General features: G+C 41.3%; 2 protein-coding genes across 3 annotated transcripts in view; both read right to left on the reverse strand.

The window, feature by feature from the left end:
- Positions 1-213: 213 nt before the first annotated feature.
- Positions 214-4,372, reverse strand: PHF5A (PHD finger protein 5A). The gene is made up of 4 exons (XM_032980433.2): positions 4,231-4,372; positions 2,591-2,614; positions 1,890-2,056; positions 214-873 (listed from the first exon to the last, which is right to left on the reverse strand). Exons 1-4 carry the CDS (start codon positions 4,280-4,282, stop codon positions 784-786), a joined length of 333 nt encoding a protein of 110 aa, XP_032836324.1. The 5' UTR covers positions 4,283-4,372; the 3' UTR covers positions 214-783.
- A 1,063-nt stretch (positions 4,373-5,435) lies between these two features.
- Positions 5,436-27,009, reverse strand: part of STUB1 (STIP1 homology and U-box containing protein 1) — a 43,815-nt gene continuing 22,241 nt past the window's right edge. For both annotated transcript variants that reach the window (XM_076053564.1, XM_032980452.2), the window contains 5 exons: positions 21,257-21,422; positions 18,883-18,970; positions 14,605-14,661; positions 8,253-8,369; positions 5,436-7,013 (listed from right to left, as the gene is read on the reverse strand). In XM_076053564.1, the coding sequence (XP_075909679.1) occupies positions 6,888-7,013; positions 8,253-8,369; positions 14,605-14,661; positions 18,883-18,970; positions 21,257-21,422 (554 nt within the window). In that variant the 3' untranslated portion in view covers positions 5,436-6,887. The remainder of the gene's footprint in view (positions 7,014-8,252; positions 8,370-14,604; positions 14,662-18,882; positions 18,971-21,256; positions 21,423-27,009) is intronic.

Raw genomic sequence — 27,009 nt, forward strand, 5'->3', positions numbered from 1 at the left:
TCTCCACTTCATGACTTTAAAATGCATCTACATTTGTAGAAATTTATAATGGGCTGCTCAATTGACATCTCACAAAAAAATTACCTTGCTTTGTACAGCTGCCAAGCTCAACACACAAATCAACTTCCAGGTGAAAATATCCCTTGAATTTTGCTGGTACTCAACAACACAGAATGAACACATGAAATAAGATTAATTAAATAACACAATCCATTCACCAAAATCTGGAGTTTATTTTATGAAGTTTAAAGTTTAATTTCAATTTCTGTAAGAATAAAACAATGTTTAAGAGATTTTTAATATATCCATAGTTCAGAATCTTGAGCGTGAGGTCATCAACTTTATTTACGAGTTAAACATTAAAGTACAATTCCTGCGTATTTCTTTTAACCCACAGAGAGGCCAGGAATTAACTGATGACATCCGAGAACATACAGGTATGACTTGATGGTATGGCTTCTCTGCCCTTCGCATCTTCTGGGACAAAGTTAATAAAAACAACTTCCAAGCGCCGTAAAGTCCTGGTCCACACAGGGCACAATGTGTCACATTTTATCACATGGTGTGCTAAGATAATCATGGCTGCAAACAGGATTCCACACGAATATACAATGTGACCATCATATCACACAGTGCAAGCCAATGGTAATAATGTTCTTATTTTTAAAGAAATTATCCACAACATTCTCGTCAGACAATCGCAGAAAATAGGCATTCCATCATATTAAAAAAACATCAGAAAAAATATTAAATGTGAGTGGTGTGTCATGATGCTGGGAAAGGTTATCGCTTCTTGAATCCATATTTTTTGCGTTCATAAAACAAATCTGTTTTAGAGCTTCCAAGGTTCACAATCTTGGGACAACCATCTCTCTGAAAATGGAAGGAAAAAATGTAACTCTTCATATAATACATAAACAATAAAATTTACAATGAACTTTACAATATCGACATAAATAAAGCAGAAAAAAAGTAAAGAAATACACAGGTCACAAAATAAGTTATGATTAACATGTAACATTAAACTCAACATTACACTAATAATCATATCACAGCTATCAACACCACATCATAAGGATGAGTCTCCCTATGACGTACCAGTTGTAGGGGTTATTTGACCATACTTCACTATGCTGTTCAGTGTAGACTGAAGGCAGAGAGCATAGAAATGGGTACATGGTACATGTCAACAATGGATTTTTCTGCATTGCTTTCCGCTGCCAACATATGAAGCAGCCAATAACACCTGTAAATGTATGCATGGTGGTCGCCCATCCAAGCACTATCCAAGCTCAACACTGCGTAGCTTTGGAGATTATGAGATCAGGCACATTCCGGGTGATATAACATTCTAAAATCAGTTGCTAGAGGATAGGCTCAAAGGCCCAGAACGTTAAGCAGCCAGCAACCAACAGTCCAATGTGTGTAAAAGTTAAGAGTTCACACGTTGATTACAGCAAGGTTATAAGGAGCTTGGGAAAATAAACTATGTCAGGGAATTCCAAAGTTAAGCAGTGCGAGGGGAGAAGCAGAATGGATAGTGCTTTGGATTTCAGCGTGATGGTTCAACACAATTTAGATGAGAGAAAATAGTCAGTCTGGCAGTGCGAGGGGAGAAGCAGAATGGATAGTGCTTTGGATTTCAGCGTGATGGTTCAACACAATTTAGATGAGGGAAAAGAGTCAGTCTGGTAGACGAAGTCCTCAATATGGCTGAAGGAATCAATGAGTCAAATTGACGACACTGCGGTAGCAGCGATAGAAGAGTGACAAGATGACTGACCCCCAGTGATGAAGTACGAGAGAATCAGTAAGTGCATTAAACGATTGCTTTACAGCCAATTCTATGAGCGATAACCCAACCCGAGGTGCAGTAGGGTCACACTCACATCCTTCTCCTGGATGGTGCACTCCTTGCAGTAGTACGCGTCCGAGACTCCAGGGCCCCCGCAGATCACACAGCGGCCTTGGTACGAGCCATAATTGCACTCGTCACAGATGCGCACGAGCGTGCAGGGCCGCACGTAGGAGTCGCAGATCACACACTTTCCATCGCCTGCGCACAAGGGGGCATCAGCACAATGCACAGTGAGAGGATGAGGACGGCGAGACGAATCTCAGGAGTTAAGACTGGTTCGCATCAAATCAGAAATTAAGGAACAAGAAAGAACGTATGAACGGCGATATCCATCTCAGTCAAGATGAAAGAAAGTTGACTAAAATGGCTATGGCATGTTAGGGTTCAGAGTTAATGATGTCCATCTCATACAAACTAACAGAGTTAACTCACATGGTTAGGAGAAGTCAAAGAAGACAGGACAGTCACATTGGAAGAAGTGAGGTGATGAATGGTTAAGATTCCGGAGCAGGCTGGAATCCTGATGAATATGGACGTGGTATACACTGCCTATAATACAAACACAGTATATAACCATTTAACAGCTATAAAATTAGCACACCAACAAAATTATTTATTATGGCTGCGTTACGGACAAAGAATACGAAGGACATTTGTTTATGCAGGCAAATTGCATTGATGACAAATACACCACTGATATGAATATGGAGTAAAATTTAAATTGTAACTTACATTTCTCACAGAGTCTGCCAATGGCTGCAAAACAAGAAGGGTAAGGAGCGGTATGTTAGCAATTCTCCGAAAGATAATAGAATCTACTGATCCAGGCCATTAACATAATTAACCAAACAGCAAAACTAAATTTGATATGCTACTGCAGAACACAATTCTAGTCTCAAATCGCAAACTGGGCCGAGGTTTTCAGGAGACGGCAGAATACAGGAAAGGGGTCCATCCATTTAGTACGTACGCATGGAGGGGAGAGGTTAACCCAAATGCGTACGCTTGCGTATGGAGGTCTACTGACTATGTACGTACGCATAGGAAACGCGAAGGGGGGGGGGGGGTGAAGCTTCGCTAATAATTTGTCTACATTGGCCTTCAAATTAGTTAGTCGGGCCGTGGACAGATTTGCTCAAACACGTTATTATTAATCGTTGATCGTTTCTGCGTGGATTAAATATCGGCCGTTCTATAGGATTAGGAGGGGTGCGTCAAGCGTACGTACGCAGTTGGGGGGTAAAAAGTACGTACAGATTTTTGCGTACGTACTAAATAGAGGGTCCCAAATGGGATTTGCAATTCTGACTGCAGAGAATAGTTTTTCCACCCCATCAGCCTGGGCTTTCTCTCAAGGTCCCTCCTGTACATTCCCCACAAGTGAATTGCCAAACCTCCCAATGATAGACCCACGTGAAAGAAACCTAAGACTCAGTGAGCTATCCCTCGTTTATTATTTAATCGTGAGATAAGCAACCATTCCACTAACACGCATGGGCACAAAACTTCGCAATGGAACTGCAATAGTGTCCGGGTGCTGAGCAATGAAAAACAAAATCAGAATCTTTATTTAGACTGGAGGAATCCGATGATCTATAAAGCCATTTTTTCGCAGATGTCCAGAACGGGTTGTAGAATCCGTTCAGCTCTGCCCCTACAATTAGGTCTAACCCTACAATTAGGGTTTACAATAAAGATTAAGTCAAAGTGAAGTATTGATAAATGAGCAATGAGGCTGTGGCATCTTCTGTTTAGCGCCCTAAGCCAGTGAGAAAAAAATCCTCATTCCTCTGACGAGTCCATCCATAGGATGTGTTGAAATCCCAGTGGTACTCAACATGCCGTTTTATATAAAGGTTAACTTTCTAGATTAACTTTAGTCTACGAAGTTTGTTCCTAGGCATTTTTAAAGCATCCCATTTCAACTTTACCTTGCCTGCCACATTGCATTTGCATCATTAATTAGGTCAAAATACGTATAAATCAACTTTACTTTGGAAATCGAGTTATTAGTGACGTTCATGTAATTACATCTGAAGTAGTGTGAATTCACCTTAGACCACTCGCTTCGGATCTGCACCGGAGATACAAGTGCTGCTCTTACACCCGCAAACACGCGAGTCCGATGACACATGCTTATTTACCTCTTGCGGTTAAACAATCGAAGACAAAAACTACACAATAATAAGCAAGAACAGCAGCAAGAGTAACATTAGGCGCATTAAGACTCCGAGAAGAGGCCTGCCCTCGCATTGGGAGCCTGCGTCTCGCCTAGTGCCGACCCGCGTGCGGTGACGCCTCGCGAGGGGAACCTTCGGGAGAAATCTCGACAACAACGCGGACGAGAGAGAGGTGGGTCGCTCTTCTCTTACCCACGCCGGCTTGTTTGCGGCAAAAGATCAGATCGGGATGATGTTTGGCCATTTCCCGCGCTCGCACGACACGAGAGCAACAGAGACACACTCCGTCTCCACCCACAATGCCCTGCGCGCCTTACGCTTCTTAGGTTTCCGCGGCAATGCGTTCACGATACAGTGGTTGCGTTGTGAAGGCAAATCTATTCCACGAACGAGAATAAATATACGATGAACAAACAAGAACAGTCGTCATCGTAAACGTCTTATGAGGGGCCAATTTATTAAAAAAAGCCAACAGGAGCTCATCGGATTCCTCCCGTATAAATTATTCAGATTCTGTATAAAAATCGGCCTTAAATTTCGATTTAAAGCTTTCGTGACTGCAGGGATTCATCTTCTTGGTTCTTTCGGTAAAGTCACGTAGAAGGGAAATAATAAAATAATGAAAATGAAACAAAGTAAACGTCGTGATAATTTTATTTTATTGCTTATTTTTATTTCCCTTCTACGTGACTTTACCGAAAGAACCAAGAAGAAAAATCGGCCTTGAGACATCGATGGGTACCAACCAAGGTGGCAACAGCAGCAGCAGCAGGGAACGGTGATCCCACTCTAGCCGTGGTGCATTTCTAAATCAGAAACGTGCGAAAGCGAGGTCATTCGTAGCATTTTCTCAGGGAAAGGTTCCGAAAGAATGAGTACCGTATCACGAGAGTGTTTTTGGAAGAAGAAAAAAAAGTGATATGTAACTGGCAGCTAAATGAGAGGGCCATGCACTGCGATGGGATCTCATCTTGTGCCCGAGGTCATCGCAGGACTTGAGATGGCAATGGCTTGGGGAGGCCTTCATCTAGCAGTGGATAGGTCATGGGTGGAGGAATACAGTTTTTTTCACTCCTGTACATATTTTCGATTGAGTGCCCCTTTTTGCCCCCAATCCAGTTGTGGAAATTCCATATTCAAATGACCACGGCCACTACTTCCATGACCACTGTTGGCTTACCACATAGTGCTCGATGTATTGACCCGAGAGGAATTGTGTTGGATTAACTCCTGATTGGGATTTAAACGTAAGCGCTTTACCACGCGACATTATAAAGTTTTTGCAGTTCATATTTTGCGTTTTTTTAATAGCACACCTAATACTATCTTTGAGGCTTAGCATAAAAAACACAAGTATATCTCGACACATTTTACATGGACAAAACATCTAAGTACACTTGTTTTTCATAAATCTTTATTTGTCAAAAGAAAGTATACAATATATTCTCACCACTACAGACAGTGTGATATGTTCACTTAAGTCCAAGGATGCAGTCTCTGTACATATTCTGACAGGGAACGATAAAAAAAAGAAACGTCGCACAACGAAGCGAGCGTTGAAACAGCGCTAAACAAAGTTCCAGCTGCAATGAGCGAGACAACGGCAGAGCTCACCTTTCATATCTCAAGATGACAGGACTGGACTCTGTGCAACATTCTGACAAGTACTGAGAACATTACATGAACATCGTGAAAGTACATGTAACAACAAGTGCACGCGGCTGCATTATACACACCCCTGCAAGTAGGATGTTAAACGGTCCTTAGTTCTAAACTTATGCTCACACCATGCTACTGTACTGGCAGCCCTTAAAGTTTGGCAAATTCTATTTTTTTGCAAGGGAAGTTGTTGCTCTGTAATTCGTGCCAGGTATCAATCGTAAACTGGTCTCTGAGCAGGAAGTGAACGGCTAATCACATTGCAGTGTTTGTGATCAAGTAGGAATTACTCCAATACACTGAAAAGTGATATATATTCAGCAGTGTTTGGCGTATATGGACGTCTTTTTAATGAAACTCAATGAATGGCTAAACGCGCGTGCTTTAGGCAGTTTCAAATTGGTTTGGTCTGAGTTGTGCCAAAGCTTCCTACACTGCACCACAACATACTATTCTAGTGCTATCAACTGCTTTGAAAAATAAAGGTGCACTTGCTTGATGTCATGCTGTTGAGCGGTCTTTAATAATACATACCAGAAAGCCAAGTGGCCTTTAGAGAACGTTACAACAGCACTGCTACCTGCCGAGATGTAACCTCGTTTGTAATTCTAACTGGAAGCTGACTCAAGCCGGAGATATTTCATACGTTACACTTAAACAACATAAACGATGTAAATTTTAAAAGAAAAGTTTACCAAATCCCAGATTTGGTTGTCTTGCTTGTATTTACAACATATATGCATGTCCAATAATGTTTTTGTATATGTAAAGTATTTTTTTTTTTACAGCCAACATATCGACTTTCCTGCCCAACTCTCCAACTCAGAAAGGTACGTGGATGGTTACGTAGCTTTCTCAAGCTCACATTGTATACAATGGCAATTTTATTTATATCTATACGCGTTCTGAATATTACACGTTATCGGTGGAAAGGAGTATAACCACCCATACTGGATTAATCGCACTTACATGAAAACAACAAAAATCAAACCCATTGTAACACGCAACGTGAACGCGAACCTTGTCTTCAACCCCAGCAAGTAGGCACCCATCCCCCACCCCGCCAAAGAAGCTCAGCACACGCTAGGGCCAAACATCCGTGCTGAAGCAGCCGAGTGACGGAATCTACGATCCGTAGGGGGTGCGAGTGCTCCGTGCGCCCACAGTGGCGCGTGTTCCAGTTATTATTCTCAGTAATCCTCCACCCAGCCGTTCTCAGTGATGAACGCGTCGATCACCTCCTTCATAGCCAAATTCGGGATGAGCTGGTCCTGAGTCAAGGGACTCCGTGTGATGGGGTCAAAGTGGCCAACCCGCTGCACGCAAGACATGGGGGGGGGGAGGGGTGCACGGAACATTTTAGGCAACGTGATCTTCAGTACTGCATACATTACCAAAGTTATGTGCATTGTGGTGGTAAATTCTTATGACCAAAATGTTATCTGTGATCTTATTGTAGGTTACTATCATACCCTAGTGTGTTTGTGCAAGCTAGGCAACAAAGGAGCAAAATAGTACCCGGTCCAGCCCTCTACATTCGAGTTCATACATTGGACACTGAACTTGTTTACGTATTTCCTTAAGACAAGCAATTTTCAAAAGGGAAAGAATCGTAAACAAGAGTGTTTGTGTATTGTTTAAACTCCTAAATATGTATCCACAATATTTATATGAAATGGAAATATGAACATTTTAATAGTCTCACTACATGCAATTTATGAATATGTATTTCCCATGAAAAGATTCAAGCAAATAATCAAGTCCATGTGATGCTATAAAAGTAAAGTAGAACATTTTATTTTACACATTCAATGTAAGAGTTATAAAGGTATTTTCTTGTGAATTTATTTTTAGAAGTGGGTATTGATTTACACAAGGTATGAATGGCATAATATATTCAATATTTGCAAGTACCTTTTCTTTGCTTAACACGTTTCAAAGGTCTGAATAATGTCAAAATGTTAGTGTAACATAATCCATTATTTATTTTTGTATTCTATATAGATGTTTTACTTGAATACAAAACAACCCAATTACCTTTCTTAACAGTGTGCATAATGTCATTAACATGCGTATGCTCTAATGCACGTGGTTTCTCTTTTCGTCTCTCAATGTAATTCCAGGTATGCATCTCTCCATGCTTCTTTTGCACTTTAAAATGTTTGTTTTATATTTTCCATGAATGACCTTGCTTCTGAACCATGCGTCACAACAGGTAGTATGCACCGATTGAAAACTTTCTTATTTTGGCACACTTTTCATCATGTTCACCTTTTCAAAATCACTCCAATTTGATCCCATCTGCCTCTTATTTCTTGTCCACCTCTTTACGACACAGCAACAAATAACTCGTTAACTCACCACCCAGACCAGTTCAACCTTGTAAAAGAGTCCATGTGGACTGAAGTTTTTACCTGGTGAAATACATTTTTGACAACGAAAGAAGCAGCTCTCACTCAAAATACCTCGATCTAAGCAGAAAGATGCAGGTGTACAAAACACATACAAAGTATTTTTTAAATGGTATCCTTTATAAGCAAGGACAACAGCAGTACCTGTAGGTGCTCTTCGATGTTACTGCGGTCGTATGTGATGCCGCTGGGCGTGATGCAAGGCTCCCTCATCAGCTCAAAGCTTATCTTTCCACACAGATAGTCCGGCACATCGCGCTTCTGAAACACACACACACACACACCGTCAGTGGCCTGGCTCTCATGTGGGCCTGCTTCTTGTGACACACTTGTGTATGGTCCTGATCTGGAACATTGGAACATTTATTGTAAGACACCTTACTGGAAACTATGCCAGCACTGTCTCCTAACAGTAGTAAATGGTCAAAGTCTGGAAAAATATTTAAAGTTATTTTCAATTGGTTTGATAAAAAAATAAAATATGTACCTAAACTCGAGTATGGGTAAACATCCATATCTCCGTTGGTGCTCTAACAGGTTTGGTTTATAATGTGTGAAAGTTTTGCACAGCGAGAAAAATGTCTTAATGTCCTCTCAAAAGAATGATGGACACGCTTTAAAATTACTAAACACAACACCAGAGCTGAGCGACTTTTAAATAAATCTTAGACCTTGCAAGGGACCATAATTGCTTGCATTGTGCACATTGCACAAATATTCAGTGAGTTTTCAGCTCATGTCATAACGATCGAATGGTTACAAGATAACTTCGCGCGAGCCAAACTTTGGTAAAGAGATTAATTTCCATACTCTTTGGTTCTATTCGGTAAAGTCACGTAGGTAAAAAAATAAAACAACAAAAATCACGACGTTTCGGCCACAACACAAGCGGCCTTCATCAGGTGAAGGGACCAGCCTGTCTCGAAGACTGTGCTGGAGTGAAACAGAGCCAAGCTCAGACTGCGACCTTTAAGCTGTGTGAGAGGGATTAAGGTGCCTTGACAAAGGAATTAGCGTAAAAATTAGCATTTGATTGGCGGACTTATCATGATGAAAGGTGTAGCACAGTGATCGGCACCGGCAGAGCACCAGCCTGTGCTGCGAAAGTTTGGGGTACCACTACTTGAAAAAATATACTGTACCAATGAAAATTAGTTTAATGTTTAGTTTGATTTAGAACATCTTTCCAATGGTTGCTTAATTTGAAACCATCTTCTCGGTGGAAATTGTGTCTGTGTTTGTAGATCTGAATTGCCTCGTGAACAAATCTCTGATAAAAACCTGTGGGTTTGCAAAGAACCTTGGTATCGGAGAAAATTATATCGTGATCACCCACAGCGTTGTAACAGTGATCAGCCACGGCAGAAGAATTCGTTCTGCCGTGTTTCAAATCTGATTCGTGCTCGCGAATTCGGTCTCCCCGATATAGCAGTCACCGCAGGTACAACTCAACTTGTAAACCCCGGGGTACTGTAAGTCAGGAATGACATCCTTCACGGATGGGATCAGATCACGAATTTTATGTACCGTATTGAATCGGACCTGGATGTTGCGTTTGTTTAGAATTTTGGAAATATATTTAGTAACGCCTGCTATATATGGTAGTGTGATGGTTTTGACCGGAGTATCAAGTGGTTGTTTCTGTATGGAGGGAGAAACAGCTTGGCGGATGGTACGGTCAGAGTATCCATTCCTTTTGAGGGCCAGGTGTACATGTTTCAATTCACACAGCTTAAAGGTCGCAGTCTGAGCTTGGCTGTTTCACTCCAGCGCAGTCTTCGAGACAGGCTGGTCCCTTCACCTGATGAAGGCCGCTTGTGTTGTGGCCAAAACGTCGTGATTTTTGTAGTTTTATTTTTTTACCTACGTGACTTTACCGAATAGAACCAAAGAGTATGGATCCTTGCAGTCACGAAAGCTTTAAATCTAGAATTAGGTGCACATCAGCAAAAATAAGCATTAATTTTAAAACAGTTATCGAGAGATGTAAGACAGAAAGACAGCTAAATATTGACCTAAATAGATATTCCATCATAAAAAAAAATCCTTGAAAAACCAACCAGGTATATGAGAGCTCAAGCGAGCGGCTCGCAGTCAGTTTGCAAATTCAAATCCTGGTTGGGGTTTGATTCAGCTAGCTTATCAGCCCTATGGGGTCATTAAATGAATACCATGGTGGGAAATTCAAAAGTGGTTGTCCTATGGATATACTCAGCCCCACCATATAAATGTGGAGGTTCTGCTACAGGCTGAGAGCTGCAAACGTGAGATGAGCATCACCTCAATGCCATTTCCGATTAGCACAGTTGGCTATGTACGGTGCCAAAGAAGTTCAACATATATTCATACATCATACAAACTCCACACAAGTTAGGGAATCACGCCTTGGTCCTACTGGCTGTGATGCATAAGTGTTACCACTGCACCACCCTGCCACCCTCAGGTCACACTTCCGAAATACACACAGCAGCTTATTACTGTAATTGGAGGCTGAGCAGGCTCTGACTTATCTGCATTCGATTTTGTTGCACCCAACTGCATCAAACATTTGCTCCGGCAGACAATCGTGTACCATGGGCAGGCACGTGCACGCAAGGATGCACCGGTGACTTGATGAATCACATTACAGGTTTGATCAGGATGTCTCTGCTGTCTGCAATCAGAATATACCTCAAGTATTCACCGAGCTTCTCAAAAATCTCTCAGATATGGTTGTGATCAAGCAAATGTAAAGAAAACAATGACTGACACTATACACTGTACATCAAATGCTAAGGTCACGTGTTCAACAACTGCGTATGCATCCCCGACTCATGTTTGCTGCTATCATGGAATGCATACCCAGATTGTTTTTGGCAGTTGCTATGTTCCAAGTGCTCTAAAAATTATTGTTGGCTAAGAAAAACAGTTAACACAGCAAGCTGAGTGGATCTCCAAGCTCCTCCACTGCCATGTTGGCCTCTAAACAATGGTAAAATAAATAAGCAGACAATACACCTCCACATTCTGTCCCTCCACGTAAAAAATAAAATTATTTTTTACACATCCCATCAGGGACACATCCCCTTCTGGGAGTGCATTGCAACAGCATTGATTCAACACGAGAAAATGTAAGACGGGTTTCAACGTATAGTGTCTCATCACCACAGTCAGGCATGCTTAAACCATTGCTAAATTGCCCAATGTTTATTGGAAATGAGCCTCCATGTTAGTTATGGATCCTAGTTCAACAGAAATATATGTAACACATAAGACAAAATAATCTGCGTCGTTGTGGAGAATGCAAGTAAACGGAGGGATAGATAAGTTATGGCGTATTTTTCTGCTCATTCTATTAGTTACTCATATTCTCCACAACAATACTAGCTTTGTGTTATACAATGAGGGAAAAAAAAGTATTTGATCCCCTGCTGATTTTGTACGTTTGCCCACTGACAAAGAAATGATCAGTCTATAATTTTAATGGTATGTTTATTTGAACAGTGAGGGACAGAATAAAAACAAAAAAATCCGGAAAAACGCATGTCAAAAATGTTATAAATTGATATGCATTTTAATGAGGGAAATAAGTATTTGACCCCTCTGCAAAACATGACTTAATACTTGGTGGCAAAACCCTTGTTGGCAATCACAGAGGTCAGACGTTACTTGTAGTTGGCCACCAGGTTTGCATACATCTCAGGAGGGATTTTGTCCCACTCCTCTTTGCAGATCTTCTCCAAGTCATTAAGGTTTCGAGGCTGACGTTTGGCAACTCGAACCTTCAGCTCCCTCCACAGATTTTCTATGGGATTAAGGTCTGGAGACTGGCTAGGCCACTCCAGGACCTTAATGTGCTTCTTCTTGAGCCACTCCTTTGTTGCCTTGGCCGTGTGTTTTGGGTCATTGTCATGCTGGAATACCCATCCACGACCCATTTTCAATGCCCTGACTGAGGGAAGGAGGTTCTCACCCAAGATTTGACGGTACATGGCCCCGTCCATCGTCCCTTTGATGCGGTGAATTTGTCCTGTCCCCTTAGCAGAAAAAACACCCCCAAGCATAATGTTTCCACCTCCATGTTTGACGGTGGGGATGGTGTTCTTGGGGTCATAGGTAGCATTCCTCCTCCTCCAAACACGGCGAGTTGAGTTGATGCCAAAGAGCTCCATTTTGGTCTCATCTGACCACAACACTTTCACCCAATTGTCCTCTGAATCATTCAGATGTTCATTGGCAAACTTTAGACGGGCATGTATATGTGCTTTCTTGAGCAGGGGGACCTTGCGGGCGCTGCAGGATTTCAGTCCTTCACGGCGTAGTGTGTTACCAATTGTTTTCTTGGTGACTATTGTCCCAGCTGCCTTGAGATCATTGACAAGATCCTCCCGTGTAGTTCTGGGCTGATTCCTCACCGTTCTCATGATCATTGCAACTCCACGAGGTGAGATCTTGCATGGAGCCCCAGACCGAGGGAGATTGACAGTTTTTTTGTGTTTCTTCCATTTGCGGATAATCGCACCAACTGTTGTCACCTTCTCACCAAGCTGCTTGGCAATGGTCTTGTAGCCCATTCCAGCCTTGTGTGGGTCGACAATCTTGTCCCTGACATCCTTGGAGAGCTCTTTCGTCTTGGCCATGGTGGAGAGTTTGGAAACTGATTGATTGATTGCTTATGTGGACAGGTGTCTTTTATACAGGTAACGAGCTGAGATTAGGAGCACTCCCTCTAAGAGTGTGCTCCTAATCTCAGCTCGTTACCTGTATAAAAGACACCTGGGAGCCAGAAATATTTCTGATTGAGAGGGGGTCAAATATTTATTTCCCTCATTAAAATGCAAATCAATTTATAACATTTTTGACATGCGTTTTTCTGGATTTTGTTGTTGTTATTCTGTCTCTCACTGTTCAAATAAACCTACCATTAAAATTATAGACTGATCATTTCTTTGTCAGTGGGCAAACGTACAAAATCAGCAGGGGATCAAATACTTTTTTCCCTCACTGTATATGTATACTATATTCTTTCGGTAAAGTCACGTAGAAGGGAAACAATAAAATAATAAAAATATAAAACAATAAAAGTCTCACGACGTTTCGACTGCAACACAAGCAATCATCATCAGGTGTGAAAACCACAGCAAGAAAATTTGAAAAAAATGGCAGTCATTTTTAATGTTAGCACCACGGAGAGCGATTTGACAGTTTGTTTAGATGGACGAGTCCATCTATGTTCGGAAAAGAGGGGGGAGACGAAAATAATGGATGCGGTCTGAAAGCCACCGTAAGCGTGAACAATCAATTAAGACCAGAAATGGTTTATCAAATCCTTCCAATGATTGCTAAGCCAGAATCCATCTTCTCGGTTGAAATTGTCTCTGTATTTGTATATGTGGATAGCCTCATGAACGAATCTCTCATGGTAGCCAGATGGCTTGCAAAGAACCTCTGTCTTGGAGAAGTCAATGTCATGTGAGCCTACTGAATTATAACAGTGATCTGTCACGGCCAAGGTGTTGGAAGGATTTGATAAACCATTTCGGGTCTTAATTGATTGTTCATGCTTACGGTGGCTTTCAGACCGCATCCATTATTTTCGTCTCCCCCCTCCTCTTTTCCGAACATAGATGGACTCGTCCATCTGAACAAACTGTCAAATCGCTCTCCGTGGTGCTAACGTTAAAAATAACCGCCACTTTTTTCTAATTTTCTTGCTGTGGTTTTCACACCTGATGATTGCTCGTGTTGCAGTCGAAACGTCGTGAGAATTTTATTGTTTTATATTTTTATGATTTTATTGTTTCCCTTCTACGTGACTTTACCGAAAGAACCAAGAATATGAATCCCTGCAGTCATGAAAGCTTTAAATCAAAAATATGTATACTAGTTCATAAAACCTGTCTTCGCCAGGAAACAAATATAATAATGAACCTGGTATGATTTTTTTTAATTTTATCTACGACCAGAAACGAACAACTACTCAAAAAAGAAATAGTTGACAACTTGATTCAACTTCTTATATTTCAAGATGTACCCATCGGAAACCACTCAATTTAAAGAACAAAACTTAATTAACCTAATACTGAGGGGAAACTCCTATCTTTTACCGTTTTCGAATTATTCGAGTTTGAAAGTCAGAAAATGCGTATTTTATTCATTAAAACTGCTTCAATCCGAAATATCTAAAAAAATGAATAAATAAAGATTGAATTAATATTTATATCAATGGTTCTCGCTTTAATTTTATTTGCCATTTAAAAATAAAACGCAATGTTATATTTTGAACGGTTTCTGAATGACACGCACAAACATGCTTATGGGGCATTTTGTGGGTCTTAAAAGAAAAAAAATTTGATTTTCAAATTTTTCCTGTTATTTGTGTCCTAAAAGCTACCTATGTACCAAATTTCAGAGTTCTACCTTGTCGGGAAGTTCCCTGGAGGTTTTTCAGACATACAGATGAAGGTCTTTATTTATACAGATGACAGGCCTCGCAAATACCAGAATACCAGCATACCTTCCGTCTCTCATCCACTTGCGCAAACAGATCATTGAGCTCCTTCATCCACTTGTCCTGGCAGAAAACAAAAAAATTAAGATCTCGAAACAAACTCTGTCATGTGCACTGTAAAGATAAACAAGTACCAACTTGGAAACAATTTCTTATAACCTTGCTCTGTTCAACAAATGTGTAAACGTGTATCTGTTACAACTTTTATATACAGTGAGGGATAAAAGTATTTGATTCCCTGCTGATTTTGTACGTTTGCCCACTGACAAAGAAATGATCAAATTTCGATTTAAAGCTTTCGTGACTGCAAGGATTCATCTTCTTTGGTTCTTTCGGTAAAGTCACGTAGAATGAGAATAAAATAATAAATTAATGAAATAATAAATTAATAAAATAACACAATTTAATTCTCACGACGTTTCGGCCACAACACAAGGAGGACAGCGCTGGAGCGAACACAGCCAAGCTCAGACCGCGACCTTTAAGCTGTGTGAGAAGAAACACAGCGCCTTGACAAAGGAATTAGCATAAAAAATAGCATTTAATTGGCGGACTTAGCATGATGAACGGTGTAGAGGGGGTGAACATGTGCAGACCGGCGAGGGGGGGAGGGGGAGTTTACATGTTGATGGTGTGAAAAGGGAATTTAAGCTGCTGCGAAAGTTTGGGATACTACTACTTGAAAAAATATACTGTACCATTGAAAATTAGTTTAATGTTTGGTTCGGATAATTTAGCATTGAAATAGCTGCGTGATTAGCTTGTGACTGGTCACAGAAATGGCTATGTTAAAGTAAAAGCCTACACATCCAGAGAGGCACCTAGTACAAATCAAACAGGAGAATTTAGCATTGAAATAACTGAGTGATTAGCTTTGTGACTGGTCATAGAAATAGCTATGTTAAAGTCAAAGCCTACACATCCACAGAGGCACCTAGTACAAATCAAAGGAGAATTTAGCATTGAAATAGCTGAGTGATTAGCTTGTGACTGGTCACAGAAATGACTTTAACATAGCCATTTCTGTGACCAGTCACAAGCTAATCACTCAGCTATTTCAATGATAAATTCTCCTGTTTGATTTGTACCAGGTGCCTCTGTGGATGTGTAGGCTTCGACTTAAACATAGCTATTTCTATGACCAGTCACAAGCTAATCACTCAGTTATTTCAATGCTAAATTCTCCTGTTTGATTTGTACTAGGTGCCTCTGTGGATGTGTAGGCTTTGACTTTAACATAACCATTTCTGTGACCAGTCACAAGATAATGATGCAGCTATTTCAATGCTAAATTATCCAAACCAAACATTAAACTAATTTTCAATGATGCAGTATATTTTTTCAAGTAGTGGTATCCCAAACTTTCGCAGCAGCTTAAATTCCCTTTTCATACCATCAATATGTAAACTCCCCCTCCCCGGTCTGCACATGTTCACCCCCTCTACACCGTTCATCATGCTAAGTCCGCCAATTAAATGCTAATTTTATTGCTAATTCCTTTGTCAAGGCGCTCTGTTTCTTCTCACACAGCTTAACGGTCACGGTCTGAGCTTGGCTGTGTTGGCTCCAGCGCTGTCTTCGAGACAGTCTCGTCCCTTCACCTGATGAAGGCCACTTGTGTTGTGGCCGAAACGTCGTGATAATTTTATTGTGTTATTTAATTTTACTAATTTATTATTTTATTCTCATTCTACGTGACTTTAACGAAAGAACCAAAGAAGAAAAGAAATGATCAGTTTATAATTTTAATGGTCGGTTTATTTGAACAGTGAGAGACAGAATAACAACAAGAAAATCCAGAAAAACGCATGTCAAAAAATTTATAAATTGATTTGCATTTTAATGAGGGAAATAAGCATTTTACCCCCTCTCAATCAGAAAGATTTCTGGCTCCCTCGTGTCTTTTATACAGGTAACGAGCTGAGATCACACTCTTAAAGGGAGTGCTCCTAATCTCAGCTTGTTACCTGTATAAAAGACAACTGTCCACAGAAGCAATCAATCAATCAGATTCCAAACTCTCCACCATGGCCAAGACCAAAGAGCTCTCCAAGGATGTCAGGGACAAGATTGTAGACCTACACAAGGCTGGAATGGGCTACAAGACCATTGCCAAGCAGCTTGGTGAGAAGGTGACAACAGTTGGTGCGATTATTCGCAAATGGAAGAAACACAAAAAAACTGTCAATCTCCCTCGGTCTGGGGCTCCATGCAAGATCTCACCTCGTGGAGTTGCAATGATCATGAAAACGGTGAGGAATCAGCCCAGAACTACACGGGAGGATCTTGTCAATGATCTCAAGGCAGCTGGGACCATAGTCACCAAGAAAACAATTGGTAACACACTACACCGTGAAGGACTGCAATCCTGCAGCGCCTGCAAGGTCCGCCCCCCCTGCTCAAGAAAGCACATATACATGCCCGTCTGAAGTTTGCCAATGACCATCTGAATGATTAAGAGGACAATTGGGTGAAAGTGTTGTGGTCAGATGAGACCAAAATGGAGCTCTTTGGCATCAACTCAACTCGCCGTGTTTGGAGGAGGAGGAGGAATGCTGCCTATGACCCCAAGAACACCATCCCCACCGTCAAACATGGAGGTGGAAACATTATGCTTTGGGGGTGTTTTTCTGCTAAGGGGACAGGACAACTTCACCGCATCAAAGGGACGATGGACGGGGCCATGTACCGTCAAATTTTGGGTGAGAACCTCCTTCCCTCAGCCAGGGCATTGAAAATGGGTCATAGATAGGTATTCCAGCATGATAATGACCCAAAACACACGGCCAAGGCAACAAAGGAGTGGCTCAAGAAGAAGTACATTAAGGTCCTGGAGTGGCCTAGCCAGTCTCCAGACCTTAATCCCATAGAAAATCTGTGGAGGGAGCTGAAGGTTTGAGTTGCCAAACGTCAGCCTCGAAACCTTAATGACTTGGGAGAAGATCTGCAAAGAGGAGTGGGACAAAATTCCTCCTGAGATGTGTGCAAACCTGGTGGCCAACTACAAGAAACGTCTGACCTCTGTGACTGCCAACAAGGGTTTTGCCACCAAGTACTAAGTCATGTTTTGCAGGAGTCAAATACTTATTTCCCTCATTAAAATGCAAATCAATTTATAACATTTTTGACATGCGTTTTTCTGGATTTTTGTTGTTGTTATTCTGTCTCTCACTGTTCAAATAAATCTACCATTAAAATTATAGACTGATCATTTCTTTGTCAGTGGGCAAACGCACAAAATCAGCAGGGGATCAAATACTTTTTTCCCTCACTGTATGGTAAAACCCCACTCCCCTTTTCTTCAAAAGTAGACGTGCCCTCGCCTGTGTGATCGTTAAATTATTCTTGGGTACGATGGAGATGTAGCCGCACACTCGCGCTCACTTGGCACGCTGCATGCGAATGAAGTTAATGCGTGACCGCAAATAGATTTTACAAAAGTTGACCTTTTAAGAAAATGTAACACTTAGAACCATCTTACACAAAAACAATTTCAACACACATCAACCCCAAAGGGTTCAAAAGTCAGTGAAACCCCGACATAAAAACCTTGGGAAAATCCTAAGAAACTGAGAATCGGAGGAACAGAAACATTCAACCGTCAAGCAGACGAGGGCAAAGCTACTTCTGGATAATGGGAGGGGGGAGGGGGATACCGTGAGTCTCAAGAGCAACCTGTGAGACTTGACATGCATGTGTTTGTTGATGACCCTTTGCTCAGCAAATGTGATGATAAAAAAAAAAAATCACATTTAACAAAATTGCTGGTCGTTGTCTTTAGTGTGCTATTTTAAAAGTTACAAGCTTACATGAAGACTAATTAAAATGTGAAAATAAATCCACATGTTCACGTCAGTCACAACCAACACATCACCAAACTGATTAGAAAAACCAAATTGGGGAACAGTTGACATGTCAGATGGAGGCATTTGATGTTAATGGTCGATAGTTTTATAACCAATCTACATGAGCGCAAAAGCTGATGCAAGGAATTTGTAAACCACAGTAAAGTCCATTGAAGTGATTGGAATGGTAAAAATAAATCTTGAAGAGCTGTATGCATGCACACAACTACTTTGAATTCAGTCGGTGCTATGGTCCACAAAGTTATGAGAGCACTCATAATAATATAATACATGCAAATACATATTCACAACATAAAATAATTATCTATCCACTAGAAACTGTCTATGACAGTGCAAAAGTCAGACATACAAGTAGAATATGAAATAGCGCACCAAATCTCCACGCAGTGAATGGATGCAGAGTTCACATCCCACTTACATGCTTGCCTTCGATGTTTTCAATATCGTCAGATGTCAATTGCTCCTCTTTTTCATTCTTTATCTTCTCTTTATATGCCTCTATTTCCCTGCGGGGCAGAGTAAAAAAAACGTTTTTTTTATTCACTCAGTCTGTCAATACCAGTCAAAAACTTAAATAACCCAGTGTTGCTGATTCACTCATTCGTATGAGAGTAACATTTTATAGTGTTGCTGGCACAATGCATTGTGGGAAGATTTGTTCTTCAAAAATTCCACTCACTGGCTTTCCTTGGCTCCATTACCATTTCAATGGAAGGAACTTAACTGTCATGCATTGATTCGACGGAGATGCTTAGATTCAGGATCATGATTCAATTCAAAGATGTGTATATATTATGAAAAAATAAGAATAGGTTTTACCCTTTCTGGCAATAAAAACAGGTGTTAAGATGTTCAAACACCAAATAGAAACCTTTATCAAGTAATCTGACACTGGTGAGACTAGGCCCTAAAGAAGGCTGTCTCTGGTTGTAGGCCAATCAGTTTCAAAGACATTGCATATATTATCAGAGCATGTTTGTTTGCATGTTCACCACAAGTACGTGTGGTTAATGCAAACTTGATTCCTTGCAATAGGTTTCTATTTGGTATTTGAACATCTTAACACGTGTTTTTATTGCCAGAAAGGGTAAAACCTATTTTTTTGTCATACATTGATACTGGCAAAAAGGTTCCATTATGTATTTTTTTTTATTTTAGCGAATGTGGCGGCCTCTAGCCACCTCAGGGATCGCACCAACGCATTACATACAACAAATACTCATCGATTCTTACACATGAAATCTGATGCATGTATCGCAAGCTAGAAGAATCTATATTAATACAACGCTGTTAGATTCCTATTCTTTACACTCATGTTTCGTACTGTATTTTAAATATTGGCACAACATAACATGCATTTATACAACAGTAACACAAACTTGATTTTGTGCTTAAATGGGCATTTGGTGGTGCTCATCTGCTGATTACAGCCCAGATCCAGTAGTGGAAATTAAAGATTCCTATGACAGTGGTTAGTCTATCAATATGACAGGTGCACTAAATGTCCAAAATCTAAGGTGGCTGGGTGCCAACACTCAGAGCTCAAGACGTAAATGTCTCATAAAAGATTCTAATGTGGAACAAATTTGATTCTCTTAGAGTATTCAATTAAGATATTGTAAGACAAACACTCAACCACAATCAATTCAGTGATGCGTTCAAGGTTAACCCAAAACCGTTGACCTCTACAACTATGTCATTTTCAGTGCTGATAACACATCGTAACATAATAATACACTCTGTGTGGCCTCATTCACTGCCAGGATACACTGTCCAGTTCTTAAAAGAGAGCATAAACTGAAATATATTCTCCTATGATAAGTATTCTGATGGCATAAGAGGTACACTTTGTTTAAAAAAAATATGGGGGAAAATAACATATAGCTAAACAAACCAGATACGTCTCACTATGGCCAAATGTAATATACAACAATGATCCCAATTACACTGCGATCACTGCAGTACCTGATATGCATCTGCAGCCTTATTTTTATCAATCCATTGCTGGATGAAGGCCACCTCAAGCTCTGTGGGTTGTGGGAGTTATTTTACCATATTTCACCACACTGGTCATTGCGAGCTGGAGGTGGGGAGCATAGATGTGGGAACACAGAAAGTAGAGAAACCCCATTGATGTTTCTGCACCGCCGTTTGCTGCCCAACATATAACCCTACAGCCTTTCACACCTGTTATTCATGACAGTCACCCATCCTAGCACTATCCAGTCTCAACCCTGCTTAGCGTCTCTAAGTTCTATAAAAATCCGGTGCATTCCAGTTGATTTGATCATAGAATTGGTGGCCAAGTGGTAGAGTGAACAGAAATCCTGTTTGAGGGGTTGACTCAGCTCATCATCCCTCCAGGGTTGATAAAATGGGTACCACTTTGTGAAGAATTTAACAATGGGAGTCCTATGGATAGACTCGCATCCACTATAGGAATGTAGAATTTCCACCAATGGCTCAAGAGATGAGCAGCTTCTCAATGCTCATTTGAACAAGAAATCACTGTGATTCATATTCTTGGCTCTTTCGGTAAAGTCACGTTGAAGGGAAACAATAAAATAATAAAATATATATAAAACAATAAAATTATCACGACGTTTCGACTGTAACACAAACAGTCATCATCAGGTGTGAAAAACCAACGGCAAGAAGCATTTGAAAGAATATGAATCGCTGCAGTCACGAAAGCTTTAAATACAAAAAAAATCACTGTGACTTTACACTTTTACTCTATTGTTATCAACAGCGACATGTTCGACAGGAAGGCAATGGCGACACCTGCCTACCGTTCTTTCTGCTCCGTGATGAGCCTGTTGAGGTAGGCCTGCAGCTCAATCTCCTGCTGGATCCTCTTCTCCTCCAAGCTGCTCCACCTGCGCTTCTTGGCCATCCGTAGCGCACTGGCAATGTCATCCCCAAAGTTCAGCCTCTGCTCTTTGGCAAGGCTGTACGCTGTGGGACACACGGACACACATCGGCAAGAGCGGCAGGGCCGCACAGTTCACACATGCTGATCCTGGACGGAAGGCGGCAGCTCTAATCTACAGTGTCGCCAGACTGTGTGTCTGTATCGAGTGCTAGTTTTGCAACAACATACGTTATCTGTAGGACTGCTACCAGATACCACAATACAGGGTGCTTCAAAAAAATGTTAACACTTCCGAGAATTTGCAACAAGAAATGTGCTGCCTCCGGGCTCTGGAGACCACCTGGAGAAGATTCCAGGCGTGTGTTGACAATGATGGCGAACAAGTGGAGACTGACTTTTTGAAGCTATAAAATACATATGTTATCATGTTACAGTGTATTATCCGTTCTTTTTTCCATTAAAAACGATATTCCCATATAAGTGTTAACATTTTTTGAAGAACCCTGTATACCATTTAACCTGTTGAATTACTGCAGGTATTTTCATTCATCATCTGCGTATCAATTGTTACCTCAATGTAATAATCCTAGAAGATGTACAGACCTCATGAATAATACTTGCATGAAATATGAAGCTCTTTTTCACGAGATGTGCAGTATTTATATTGCGCCCATTACATAACACTGCATCCCAGACCGCAGTTTTAGCTTAGTGGACCCCCCCTAAAGGCAGCTTTGTTCCTCTGCGGCACAAGGTGACTCAGTACCAGCCTGCAAGTGAACATTAGTCTCACAGTCAGGGGAAATGATTGTGGTGTATAATCCCAATTGAGTAATGAGCGGGTAATTTATGAATGTCAAATTTAGATCACTAGAATTTCGGCGGCCTATCTGGACTCCTTTTCTTTTTTGCGAGTGAGCGGGAATCGAACTCAGGTCGCCGGGTTCGCAGCGCAGCGCGCTAACCACTACACTACAATACGTTAGGCTTCCACATGCGCGGGTCACGTGACAGATTTGACGTCACAGCTCACTTGCCGTGCCAAAAATATATGCATTATTGAGCTCCCCCCCCCCCCCCAAAAAAAAAGTGTATTTTCATAATTTGTGCATGGTGTACAGTCTGGAAAGTACCCACATGTCAAATTTCAAGTTTGTTGCATGTCGGGAAGTACGCTAAACATTTTGAACAGACACACATATTCACAACTTTGCCTTTTATATATATGGAGATGAGGCCAGCACACACAATGGCCTATTGTTGTGAATGCCATAACTGGATCTTTTGCGTCCACTGTCAACTACACAGCGTATATATTTATGGTTAATACACACACACACACACACATTTCCAAACTAATATTGTCACATATACACTAACCATGGTAATTAAGTGCTGTCTCTTTTGGTAATTTGCTCAGGCTGAATTTATTTGTAGCCATTGTCAAGGACCATTGTATATTATAATCTTAGTTTTTTCGGTAAAGTCACGTTGAAGGGAAACAACAAAATAATAAAATATATATAAAACAATTTTGTTGTTTCCCTTCAACGTGACTTTACCGAAAAAACTAAGAATATGAATTACTGCAGTCACGAAAGCTTCAAATCAAGACCATTGTATACTTTTATAACTGTGCCACATAGTGACAACGCATACTCTTTGGTTCTTTCGGTAAAGTCACGTAGGTATAAAAAATATTTATTTACTTTACCGAAAGAACCAAAGAGGTAGAAAAATATTTATTTAAAAATAATTTTATTTTTCTACCTACGTGACTTTACCGAAAGAACCAGAGTATGGATTCCTGCAGTCACGAAAGCTTCAAATCAAGATGAAATCAAGATAGTGACAATGCTTGCATATCAAGTATCATTAATTTTTTTTACATTACAGACCAAGCTGCATATCAGTGGAAAGTTATACAATTTCTCTATGACGTAACTAAATTCTTATTTTGCAAAGTGCATTGTATTAGAGCAGTGGACTAATAATTGTATCCCGTACGTACTGTATATTTATGACAAACAGTTGATATATGTGTAATGTCTTGCGGTCGCAGTGAGTGATATATTGCAGAGGAACAATAAATCTTGGAGGTAGTGGAGACCATGTGTTATTTATGAGACCATTTACATTGCCTCATAGCTCCCATACTTCTGGACATTCAAAAAAGTTCAAATTAGTGCGCTATAGGGCCCACAAGTCACAGATGTTAAGATTCTTAGCATTCTGCTGAAAAGAAAACAATAAGAAAAGCCCACTGAGCAGTAAAAAAAAACACCCAGTCACATTTGGGCCTGACAATGTCACAATGTGACTTGTAACAGACAGTTACTCATGATAAAGGTTTTTGGGTTAGAACGCATCTTATACTGAGTGAGGTAAAGAAGCAGGCAACAGATTATAGACTGGCATACACTCATAATGGTCAAAAGGAAAATTAGCAGTGTAGATAATCAGCAGGCAGCAGACCACATGACAGACTGGCAATACACCGTCGCAGCGTGATAAAAGCACAGCTAAAAAAGGGAATATTTGTCAAGCTAATAATGAAAATGTTGTTTTGTGCACACAAACATCATTGTAATATCTGGCAACGTATTTGTTTCGTAATAGTAGGCAATGAACCAGAGTTCCTATGTGCACACAAAAATAATTATCGTAATATCTGGCAACGTATTTGTTTAATAATAGTAAACAATGAACCCGAGTTCTTAGCGTAAGAAGCAAGGAAATTTGTACTTACCACAGGCTTGGTCAGGCCTAGGCCGGTGCGGAGCCCCCGTCCTGGCCTACATTGCCCAGGCGGGGGAGGTAACACGTTGGCAGGCTGGGCCACTACCCCCACACCCATCCCCCCCGCCCGTGCAATAATAATGGTATTTAAGCACTATATTATTATCTACGGACTCTGTTGTAGAAACTGGACGTGTTTTTTTTTTGGGGAGGGGGGGGCGAAGAGGACATGAGACTGTGAAGAAAAATCCGCAGCGTGACGTGTATATTTATTGCATGTTAAACGCGTAAAATGATATGTCCCCCGTGAGCTCGACCGAACGCGCATCACTTGGTAGGGTCCGCCCCCCCCCCCCACGCAATTGTCAGTTGGTACGGTCGATGTCACGCAATAGGTAAATAATTTAAATAAGAATGTCACAAATTTGTTAATTAAACTACTTTAAAGTTTAGGGATGCGAAAACGGAATGGCCTATTCCCACCCCCGGGACTTAGGGCGTGCTGCCTGGCAAATTTTTTTGGACGTCAAGCCCACCGTCCGAGAGCCAAATTCCTCGCAAGCGTGCGCGCGGAGACTTTTATATATAAGATGCGATCTAACCCAAAAACCTTTATTATGAGTAACTATCTGTTACAAGTCACATTGTGACATTGTCAGGCCCAAATGTGACTGGGTTTTTGTTTACTGCTCAGTGGGCTTTTCTTATTTTGTTTTCTTTTCAGCAGAATGCTAAGAATGTTAACATCTGTGACTTGTGGGCCCTATAGCGCACTAATTTGAACTTTTCTTGAATGTCCAGAAGTATGGGAGCTATGAAACTCTGGTTCATTGCTTACTATTGTGAAACAAATACGTTGCCAGATATCACAATGATGTTTGTGTGCACAAAACAAAATTTTCATCATTAGCTTGATAAATATTCCCTTTTTTTAGCTGTGCTTTTATCACGCTGCGATGGTGTATTGCCAGTCTGTCATGTGGTCTGCTGCCTGCTGATTAATTAACGTCAATGCACTGCCACTCTATTATCTACACTGCTAATTTTCCTTTTGACCATTATGAGTGTATGCCAGTCTATAATCTGTTGCCTGCTTCTTTACCTCACTCAGTGTACTCCCAGCTTTTCTTGTTGACTGTATCCTGCTTTTTCAGCTGCTGCCTGTATTGGCAGCTTTTCATGTCGACTGTAGCAATGCTCATGTCATTGAGTAGACGCACTGGCAGTCTATAATCTAAACTGTAGCCTGCTTCTCAACTTACATGTGCGTACTACTGCTCTTTAATTTACACTGCTTTTTGCTTATTTCTTCAATGCATTTCCATTGTTTCCATTGCTCATGTCACGCTATTTACTCATACGGAGTACTGCGACACTGAGAGCTGTGCCGTCATCGGGGATTGCTGTGCACGTCAATGTGTGTGTGTGTGCGAGTCGATGTGTGTGTGTGTTTGAGTCCATATGTGTGCACGTGTAGGTCCATGCGTGTGTTTAAGTCCATGTGTGTGTCTGCCTTTTACGATTGGATAATGCCCGATGTGTGTGTGCGTCCAAGTGTTTGCGTGTCAGTCCAAGTGTGCGTGTCAGTCCATTTGTGTATCAGTCGCTGTGTGTGTGTTAGTCCATGTGTGTGTGTACGTCGATGTGTGTGTGTCAGTCCATATGTGTGTTTGTTAGTCCACGTGTGTAAGTCCATACATGTGTGTGTGTCACTCGATGTGTGTGTGTGTAAGTCAATGCGTGTGTGTGAGTCGATGTGTGTGTGTTAATCCATGTGTGTGTATCTAAAGTAGATGTCCGTGTGACACAGTCCATGTGTATGTGTGTGTAGGGCAATGTGTGTGTCAGTCTATGTATGTGTGTGTAAGTCCATGTGTGTGTGTCTTAGTCGATATGTGTGTGTGTAAGTACATGTGTGTTTACGTCAATCTGTCTGTGAGTCCACGTATATCTGTGTGTGAGTCGATGTGTGTGTGTGTCGCTGTATGTGTCTACGTCCATATATGTGTGTGTAATTCCATGTGTGTGTATCTAAAGTGGATGTCTATGCGTGTGCAAGTCCATGTGTTTGTGTGTGCGAGTCGATATGTCTGTGTGTGTCAGTCCATGGGCGTGTGTGTTAGTCGCTTTGTGTCTGTGGCTCTATGCGAGTCCGTGTAAGTCCATTTCTTTGCGTGTCTGTAGGTCCATGTGTGCGTGTGAGTGAACGTGTGTGCTTTATTGACATACAGGCAAAGCCGATGAGTCAGATGCCTTCTATGACCTCCTGTCACAGGTGCTGGCTAAAGTGGCCCCTCGGGATAGAGTCATCATGTTGGGTGACTTCAATGCCCGAGTTGGTCATGATGCTGGCACCTAGTCTGGAGTGATTGGAGGGCATGGGCCAGATCAGCTCAATAACAACGGTAGGAGGCTGCTAGATTTTTGTGCAGCCCATGGGCTTGTAATTACCAACACACTGTACCGGCATCGGCACATCCACACAACATCATGGATGCATGTCGGGTCCAAGCAAGAACATCTGCTGGACTACATAGTGACGGACCAGCGGATGCGAGCCCATGTCCTTGACACCAGGACCTACCGTGGAGCTGATCTGCCCTCTGACCATCGACTAGTCATCTGTAAGATGCGCCTGCCATTCTTCCACTCCGGTGGTGGGTGTACACCCAGGACCCCATTCCAACCTAAAGTGGCCTGGTCTCAGTTATCTGATGAAAGTTGCAAGCGGGAATTTCATCATCGCTTGCGGCTGGGATTGGCATCGTTCCCGACTCCTCCTGATGTCGAGGGTAAATGGGCGAGGTTTAGGACTGCGACTCATGCAGCTGCAATGGCTGCTTTGGGTACGCGGTCCAGACCTCCCCAGAGACCCTGGCTGACAGAGGAGGTGTTCAGGATGGTTGAGAAAAAGCGACAGGCCCACTGTCA

The sequence above is a fragment of the Petromyzon marinus genome, chromosome 3 (assembly GCF_048934315.1).
Source record: "Petromyzon marinus isolate PM22_M1 ecotype Great Lakes invasive population chromosome 3, UKy_Petmar_22M1.pri1.0, whole genome shotgun sequence".
NCBI classification, from domain to species: domain Eukaryota; kingdom Metazoa; phylum Chordata; class Hyperoartia; order Petromyzontiformes; family Petromyzontidae; genus Petromyzon; species Petromyzon marinus.